Genomic DNA, 9,663 nt, shown 5'->3' on the forward strand with positions numbered 1-9,663 from the left:
AACCTCCAAAGGTTCTGAGGTTCAGTTCAAATAACAATCCAAATATTTTTGGCCTAGAATTGAGGCTAGAACTCTGGCAGGATCAGTCTCCTGCAAGTGACTTTCAGTGCACTCTGGTTTTGGCTGAGTCAGAAATTGGACAAGAAACAGCCTTGATATTTCAGAAATTCCATTTCAGAACTAGGTCATGCAGGGGGTGCACTCACATACACATACTACCCTTCCAACATATTCCATTAAGTTCCAGTTGAAGACAGTTTGACAACGTTTTTGTTATATCTACTGGGATCGTTTTCTTTTACTGCTTAAGAGTTCTCCTAACTAGGTTCCATATGCAAGTAAAATGTGTCATTAAGAACTACTCATAGTTCTGTATACTTATGTGACATATTACAAACATATACGAAAGCTTATGCTCAAATAAATTGGTTAGTCTCTAAGGTGCCACAAGTACTCCTTTTCTTTTTACAAACATATAGGTCCTGATCCAGAAAATTGATACTCAAGCAAGCAGCCCCAATGAAGATAATGGGCTTACACAGTATGCTTACGGGCTACTCCTCTGAGCTAATGTTTGCACAATCAGGCTGCTCTTTGATAAACTGGCTAGAGACAGCCGTGGCAAGGATTCAGGAAAGGAAGGGTGTATGTGTTATATGTATAAATATACATATAATTACACACAGAATCAGATTATCCATTGACTTTAGCTTTTTGCACTACTCAGGCAACATAAAAGTCTCATACAAATGGCCAGTGAAGAATTCCCCTGGCAGAGACGGACACACTGTTGGTATAAAGCCAGCACAGCAAGCTCCTGTACCAGCTGGCCCCATCCTTTCCAGCATAGAGGGCAAGCCAGGGACAGGAGGAGACATGGTGGGAGTAGGGCAGAGTTCCATAATGCTGGTCCTCCACTAGCATAAGGGCCCTTCAAGAAAATTCCAGTAAAATAACTAGAGCAGTCACTAGGCTCCTCTTCCTCATGCCAGAGCTGGGGCAGAAAAGGATTAGAGAGTCTAATACTCTCTGCTTCCTTGCACCAAGTGGATCTTGGGTGCAGGTAATAATTAAATCCCCTGTGTGTATATACAGACACATTGTCATAAACCATGATGGGGATGGTCAGGCCTAGTGGTTGGAGCTGGAATCAGGAGTCCAGAGCCAGGTTGTAACGAGGCCAGAGTGATAGCAAGGGTGGAGCAGGACTAGGAACAGAGCTGGAACAAGTGAAAGGCTGGAGCAAGCTATGGCTTGGGGAGTCTGTTGCCAATATCATGCAAGGAGGAATTCCAAGCCCTCAAGCGATGCTGAGCAGACTGAGCTGCCGTTCCTCCTGTTAGGCTCACTGGACCAGTCCCTGGATTGTGGATTGGCTGAAGCCTAGCACAGGAATGACTCATCAATGCATGTGTTAAATCAGTCTCTATTTCAGGGACGACTCATCACCTTACATACACACATGGGCAGTGTGTGAACTGCCAGTTGGGGGAGGCTAGCCCCTGGCCCCACCCCTCCTGCCTGAGGCCCCACTCCTTCTGCCCCACTCCCCCTCCGGAGCTCCAATCCCCCCCATCACGGCTGGAGAAGCCCCGCCACAGCCACCCCAAGTCCCGGCCCACCAGCTGGCTCAGACCGTTGTCCACCCTACCCCAGCTGGGCCTCTTCAGCATCAGCTAGCCCCAGGACCAGAGCACCGGTTGGCCCCAGTACCAGCCCCAGATGCCCTGAGTCCTGGGCCGCCAGCTGGCCCACCCTATCCCCAGCCAGCTTCGGGGAAGAGAAGCCACCTGGGCTGGGGCCACGGAAGAAGATTGGGAGGCAGGAGGGGGCCTTGAGGCGGAGCATGGGCTCCTGGCTGTTTGGGGAGGCTTAGCCTCCCTTGGCCTGAGATACCCACCGCCCATGCATACAAACACGCAGAGTAATTTTTAAAGTTATTTCACACTCCCACCTGAATTAGCTTCTGTTGTAAACCCTTCCTGAACTCTCCAAGAGGAAAATCTGAGGATTATTGCTCTGACCCGCTGCTTTACCCTTGTAATTTACAGCTCTTTATTCTCTTGAACTGAAGAAGATGAATGCTGATAGGAACTGAGAGGGGGTTATTGAAGGCTGCCACATGAATTTCCGAATTTCTTTTTGTACTTCACTAACTTGATAAGTGGATGTTTCAACACAGTGGCTGAGAAAGGACCAAATAAGACTTCTTTGAACTTATTGTAAGATACAGTATTTCAGAATTGTTCTTATTGTTTCAATTGTATATTCCAACAGATTGACTGACCTCGTTCTGAATAAGAATACTGTCAAGCTAAATATTTGTACAAATTCCAAATGCCATCATGTAGGCCCAGGACTGGGAAGATTATTTTATATTTAATAAAACAAGAGATTGTTGAAAAATGAATAAATTGCCACAGTCTCTCATATTCAGAACATTTTGTAATTGCCTTGGTCACCAAAATAAGCATCTTCTATTTGTAGGACTGTGTAATTTAATTTTTTCCAGGATCTCTTTCCAAATGTTAGACCTCTTCATTCATAAAGTGGTATCTGACCAAAGAATCAATCACTTGCAGGGTGGTCAATAAATCTAAAGACTTAAAAACATTGCTCTCTCTGAAGGGGACCTTTAACATTTTTCTTGTATCCTTTAAAGAATTATTTAAATCAAAAGCTGCTGAGTTTATAGAGCCAGTTCTCTATGCTGTGATTCCTGGGAAAGGAGGGTTAATAACTCACACTGAAACAAAAGTTAAGTGAAGGATTCCATCGATAATTTCCCCAACTTCCCAGCTTCTCAGAAAGAATTGAAGACCCACTAAGAACTGAGGACCAGAAACAAAAAGGGAGAACTGATAGACTACTCCAGTCAGAAGATATGAAGCTGCTTAATGAATGACAAGGGGCAAAAATGGATGGGACAAGACACTGATCGTCCACTTAGGCACTGCAGGCTGAAGCTAGAATTACCGCTCTAACATGACATATTATTTGGTTGCCTTTCTCCTTCCAGAACATGGATCTGGCATTGCTAAAGGCGCAGTTCTTAACTGGAATCCACAACTGTCTTTCTTCAGGATTTGAAAGAACCCACATCCAAACACTCAACGTAAGTGTATCTATCAAGTCTGGATTTTTTTCACTACTCTCCCAAAATTCATCTATTTGAGGTCAAATCTAGCAATCTGAGATTCCCAAGAAAGAAACCGAGGAATGAAAGTGCTAATTTCAGAGGGGGAAAAAATAATTCAGACTGAAAAAAAAGTGTGGTTTTGTTTCTTACGTAGTTTGATTGATTTGGCCATATCTTACGTGAACTATTTGAATCCACCTGAATGGGAAACAAATGTTGAACACTGCCTATTACCCATATAGTTTCATTTACAGCTACTGCTGGATTCCAGAATCCAGCCTCCCGGCTGTATGATTTTTTTTTAAATAGCTCTTTGCAGAATGCTTCTGTCTTAGTACCTGAAACAAACAGTACCATAAATGTTCCTGTAATATTGCTCTCATTAGAAATCATGATGTGTGGGACAGAAGTTTATCATTTTTTTTTCCAAATTGTAACTACAACAGGAATCTTTTTTATAGGGATTTCAGGAGAGGCAGCATGTTCATGTCAACTGATTGTGGGACTGGGAGCCATTAAAAAACCCCTCGCTGCTCTAATCCTTGTTTTACTACTACTTCACAGTCTGACCTTGGCCAAGTCAGATTTTCAGAAGTATCCACTAATTTTCTGTGCTTCCATATTTGGGTTCCATCATGAGGCACGTTGGGACTGATTTTCAGAGGTGTTGGACACCTGCAACTCTCAGTGAGATCAGTGGGAGCTGTGGGTGCTCAGTATCTGAAAATCAGGCGACAGAGGTCAAATTCATCCATGGTTTAACTACTAACTTCAATGGAGTGACATCAAGGATTAATTTGGCCCTATATTCTCAGGTTGGGTATTTTCAGAAATCTCCACTAACCTTGAAATTTAGGAGTACAACCTCAGTGTCAGTTTGCCCATCTGTAAAATGCAGATCCCTACCCATGTATCTCCTTGGGGTATTCTGAGGATTGTTTGTAAATTGCTAAGTATTTTTACTTCCTCCAACTCATTTAAAGAGATGGACAGTTTGCCATTTTGTTTTGTCTCAAAGATAATGCCTGTTCAATGGCATTAACAGAATACTAGCAGAGTTGAACTACTGATTTCTTGTTGCCCACTAAGTGTTTCCCATTCAATCCCGGTCACAAATAAAGGGTCACATCCGTAACTCTTTACTCAGGCAAAGTAGCTAATGAAGACAAAGTGTATTTGGCTGAAAATTAAGAGTTGGATTCTAGCCTGCAGTGCTGGCTAAATGGAAGGTCAGTATCCTGCCTCACATTTTCCTCTTTTCTTTTCTTTTTTAAGGTGGGTGATTGTGATTGTTGGCAAAGGAAGGAGAGAGAAAGGAAGGAATAGAACAGAACAAAGGAAGGGAGGAATTAGTTTTCTTTTCCGTTAGCTAGCTCCCTGCTGGCAAATGCTAAGAGTATTCTGTATCTTTAATTTAATGCCATCAATCTAAGTCATATTATTTTTACAGTGATTTTAATTGAACAAAATAGTCTTCAGAAAGTAAGCACCTCACTGATAGCATTTTTTTCTATCAGTGGCAATGAGACTGGTTTAAAATGGAAGAGGGAGATAAGAAAGGTTCAAAGGCACATAATGCTCTGGCTAGAATATGCTAAGCGTGATTCTTATCTCACATCAGTTTTTACTCTGGTACAGCTCAAGTAATTTACAGTTGCTCCTCCTAATTTATATGAGCATGAGAAGAGAATTAGGTCTGGTATCTTTCAATGGGTGTGCATGGTGCTCTGATACTACAGGGAGGAATGTATTAAAAATGAATAGATGGCATTTACAGCTGATACAATAACTTTTATTCCTCAGGAACGCTGCACACAGTTGTATGAATCCCGTATCTGAATGAGGCATCCCCCCAAGTCACTGGCTCAGGTTCCTCCCGCACTCTTAGGCCCAGGCAGCACACAGGGAGGCAGGGATGAGGGGAGCCCCTGGGGCACGTGCCGTGACAGCGGATGGGCACGTTACTCCAGGGCTGGGTGCTACCCCCTGGGGGTCTGGGGCCTGGGCCCCACAAGCCCCAGTCCCGCCCCTGTGTTGCTTGCCCTTCCCTGCAGCCCTAGTGCCGGAGTCAGCAGCACCCAGGCGAACAGACGCAGGTGACGGGCAGGTGTGTGCTGCAGCGTCACCACTAGGAGGTTTCCCCCGCTCCAGCACTAGGGCAGAGACTACAACTCCCAAGGGGCTTTGCGAGGTCTTCCGGTTGCTGACAGTTTTTGTCGTGATAACTTCGTGCGCCGCTCCCATAAGCTATCCGGGAGCCGCCACGCTCCTCTCGCGAGAACTTAATTTATCCCCTCGAGACTTCACCAAACCCATCCCACCGAACCCCCCCCCTCTCGCTCTCGCGAGATCCTGACCTGGCTGCGGCGGCGCGGAGACCCTCGCGCTGGGCGATGGAGGAGGGTGGCGCGCGCGAGGGTCTCTTCTCGCTGGAGCTGCTGGTGGAGTGGGTGCGGGTGGAGCCGCAGCTGCTGCCCGCGCGCGGCCCCCTGCGCCCGGCCGTGGCGCTGCGGCTGCTGGACTTCCCCACCTTGCTGGTGCACCCGCCCGAGCCGGGCTGCCCGCCGGGGGGGCTCGTCCCCTTCGGCCGGGGCAAGTCCTGCCTCTTCCGCCTGGGCCCGGGCCCCCTGCGGGGCCTGCTCCGCCGCGCCCCGCTCTACGCGCTGCTGCTGGCGCTGCCCCCGGGGCCCGGCCCGGCCCGGCTGCTCGGCAGCTGCTGCGTCTCCCTGGCCCCGGCCGCCGAGGAGCTGCTGCGGCCGCCGCAGGGCGGGGCGACGCCCGGCTCGCGGGGCCGCAGGGGCCGTTACCCCCTGCGGGACCTCATGGGGGAGCGGGTTGGGGAGCTGGCCCTGGGCTACCGCCTCAGCAGCCTGGGGCCGGCCTTGCTGGGACACCTGCCTGCGGGCCTGGGGCAGGGGGTGGCCGGGGGAGCGCCCCTGCCCAGGTCCACCTGCCCCCCGGATACCCAGCGCAAGAGCGGGCCCAGGCCGCAGGGGGCCCCGGGGGAGCAGGCGTCTGGGCATAGTAGGCGCTCTACGTCTATCGGCATCCAGACGGAGCCGCAGGGCAGGGAGGTGCCTGGGGAGCTGAAGCCTGAGCACAGCGGCCAAGCCTCTTCCCCCACTGGCCAGACCCATCTGCCATGTGCGGAGGAGGTGTGGGAGCTGGAGATTGAAGCAAACATCTTCTGCCCTCCCCCCTTGTACTACAGCCACCTGCCCACAGAGCCCCCACCCGCCCGGGCCCCTGGGCGGGTGGCAGTTGCCCAGCCTCAGGCACCACAGGAGCAGAGCCCAAGTGCAACACCAGCACCGTTACAGGAAGCTTGTCCAGACAGAGGTCGGGCTTCTGGTTCCCTGGCCCAGTCGCTGGGTAGCGCCCAGCAGCTCAGAGATGCTCTAAGAGAGCTGCCTCTGGTCAACGCTTTGCTGGTAGAACTATCCCTGCTGAGTAATCAGCCCCTGCACTTGGGACCTTCTACTGTTCACCCCCAGCTGGCCTGGCTATACCGAGAAGTAGAAGAAGCTGACATCAAGACCTCAAAACCTCTTACTAAAAGCAGATGGCCAGCTGGGAAAGATAAGGAAACACTTCTTAACCCCAGAGAAAGGTTCAAAAGAAGTCAGCAACAGTTTTCTAAATTGGGGGGTTCTTCCTTACGAGAGACTGGAGCAGGGAAAGGAACCAAGAAAGCTGTAGCATCAAGAAACAACTGTTTTGAAAAGAAGAGTGGAACCAAAGAAAACACACCCCCAAGGAAGAAACTGTTTTATGGACTCACAAATACACTGAGGTTACGATTACAGCAGACCAATCCAGATATGTTAGTACTTCATGAAAGGAGAGAACAATATAGAAAAAGGCAAGTAGAGATGCTGAGAGAAAAGCAAAGCAAAGGACCTTTGTCCAGAGGAAAACTATTCAGAAACACTGCTGAACAGCATCTGATGTCTTACAGGCATCCTGCTGAGGGAGGAATTTTAGAACAAAATATTCAGGTTGATGAAAATATTGAGACTTTAATACAAAGTAGTATTGAAAAAGATCCCTCCACCACTATAATGGAAGACATTTCTGACCTACAAAAACATGCTGCTCTCAATAGACCGAACAATCATGAGGAAAATGCTAAGGAAGAGAATCCATATGAAGTGAATACAAACTCTTCACTGGAAGTAACTACAGTTAAAACCCCTTACAAAGTAAAGGGTGTGAAAGTCCACCTCCCAAGAACTTTCACACAGGATACTGGTGCAAAGAGAAATAAAGTAGATGAGGAAGCAGTACACTTGATTCATGACAAAGACACAGATGACTATAATGCTTCCCCATTAGGTGATTATCAACCAGGCCAAAACAACAGTTTTGAAAGTAACCCTGAATTCAAGTATTCAGATGACTTTGTTGGCAGCCCTGAGAACACAGGCTATTCGGAAGATTTCACCAGTGCTGACGATACGGGCAGAAGCTCAGAAACTCTTGATAGCAGCCCAGAGTGTGCACTGGTAAGCCCAAAGCAAGCTTGCTCAGACGTGGAATCAGAATCCAAGAAGTCCAGGCTTTCTGAAAAAAGTCTGAGAACTGAAAGTATTTCAGCTCCTCTACCAGTTCCTTCAAGTGCCTCTCCAGTCCATTCTCTTAAAAGAACCTATGACTTAAAAGCAAAAAAACAGAATACAGGTGTGGGTGTCAGTGTATCCATTAGTGACTCCTCTCCTCCTGCAGGTTCATTAGATAAGCAGGAGTTAGCTTCACATATCAAGGAAGAAGATAGCAAAATTGACCAAAATATTTTCCAGGCCCCTGAAGTGAAGACTAAGCAAACTAATTCTGATATAAATAGAGTAGTAAAGGGCCAAACCTCTTTGGAAAAGAGCCAGTCACTGAGGACATCTCAAGTTAGCTCCTACTTGCCATCCAACATGTCTGATCTTGAACTTAGTGGTGTGGAAAACAATACATCAGACAAGGAAGAGGATGACGATTTTGGGACACTGAGTATTCCTAATCAATATAAGCACATCAGTGAACTAGTAGTAAACAAGCTGCCTGGATACACCATGTAATCAATATACACTCTTGGTCAAAACAGAATGTTTACTTTTTTATTTTTATAAACAATATTAAGATATTTGTAGTTGGATATATATAACAAATATGTTTGGCTTTATGAATTTAATAAATTGCTGTTTTTGTTTTTATAAAAACAAAGATTGTAACTTTGGTGTATATAATATAACTTCAATAGTCTAAGCCTAGCTTTAAAGGAAAAAGACAAGCAAAAAAGTGTTAAAATACCTCATCTTTTCAATTGTAGAAATGAAAATGGAAGCAGTAAGCCTTCCTAGAATATCCAAAGACTTGTCAGAAGAAAATGTTAGTGCTAAAGAAACAACCATGCAGTTAAGTTATGAGTACAAATTATGTCTAACCATTTTTATAAACTGATATTTTAAACAGTCACCTTTTTCACAAAAGTAACCTTTACACTTCCAGGAAATAAATGCAGTACAACTGCTACTTAGTGCACACAGCCTGTCATAGGCAATAGCAGTATAGATTGTAAAGCCAGAAGGAATCATTATGATAGTGTCGATATGAAAGTCAGACTAGACTATCATAATGACTAACACAGGCCATAGCATTTCACCCAGTGTTTGTAACCCTGATCCCATTAACTTGTGGTTAAAGTATTCTCACCTTTTCAAGTTGGGGGACCCCTTATAAATTTTCATGACCCCTTACATCTATTATAAAGGAGTAAACAAAAAATGTTGATAAGCCAATTTGTGTGTATTTCAGGAGGTTTACTGAAAATACACAAATATAGGTTCACTATATTTGACCTTGAAAGATAAGTTTGGGTGGGGAGTGGAAGAGAAATTTTCATTGCTTTAGACTGTAATAAATTCAGAGTCCTCACAACACTCCTGATTGCCTTTTATGATTTGTTGGTTGCTAAACACTGAACTAAGATATATTTTAGAAAGACATTAAATCTTGATTTAAAGATGCCAAGTGATGGAGAATTTACATCCCTCAGTAATCTCCAGTGATTAGTTACCCCCTGTTACATTTATATTTCATTTCCAGTTTTTGTTTTTCTTGATTTCCACTTCCAGCTATTGAATGGTTATGCCCTTTTTCTGCCTTTTGACTTAATTCTGTTTTTAAGCATCTGTCCAAATCCATTCTCTAAGTGTCCGATGTATTCTTCCAATTACTGCCCTTTTTTTTTTTTTGCTTTTGCCTGTAGGCCAATATCTCCCTATTCTACCTAAATCACTTTATTATTAATATGCTGTAATGAGAGTATTGAATTCCCATTATTGAGAATGAAACTGACGTGTTGTAATTTAAAAACAAGAAAACATGGTTCCTGTACCCAAAGTAAACTACAGTAGAGCTGTGTAAAATTTTTAGACATCGTTATTTGATGAAAAATGCAGTTTTGGTTGACCAGAAACTATGTGCCAGTTAGACATGAATAGTCAAAATTGCCAGAAGAGGAGGATGAGGTAGTG

General features: G+C 45.4%; 1 protein-coding gene across 1 annotated transcript; it reads left to right on the forward strand.

Annotated features, from left to right (window-relative positions):
* The first annotated feature begins 5,437 nt into the window (after positions 1–5,437).
* MAP10 (microtubule associated protein 10) lies at positions 5,438–9,065 on the forward strand. Its single transcript, XM_027831019.3, has one exon. It carries the CDS (start codon positions 5,533–5,535, stop codon positions 8,203–8,205), a length of 2,673 nt encoding a protein of 890 aa, XP_027686820.2. The 5' UTR covers positions 5,438–5,532; the 3' UTR covers positions 8,206–9,065.
* Positions 9,066–9,663: the final 598 nt, after the last annotated feature.

This window comes from Chelonia mydas, chromosome 3, assembly GCF_015237465.2.
Source record: "Chelonia mydas isolate rCheMyd1 chromosome 3, rCheMyd1.pri.v2, whole genome shotgun sequence".
Classification (NCBI taxonomy): domain Eukaryota; kingdom Metazoa; phylum Chordata; order Testudines; family Cheloniidae; genus Chelonia; species Chelonia mydas.

Coding starts and splice junctions, on each gene's coding strand:
- MAP10 (XM_027831019.3), top strand. CDS start 5,533: ATGGAGGAGGGTGGCGCGCGCGAGGGTCTCTTCTCGCTGGAGCTGCTG.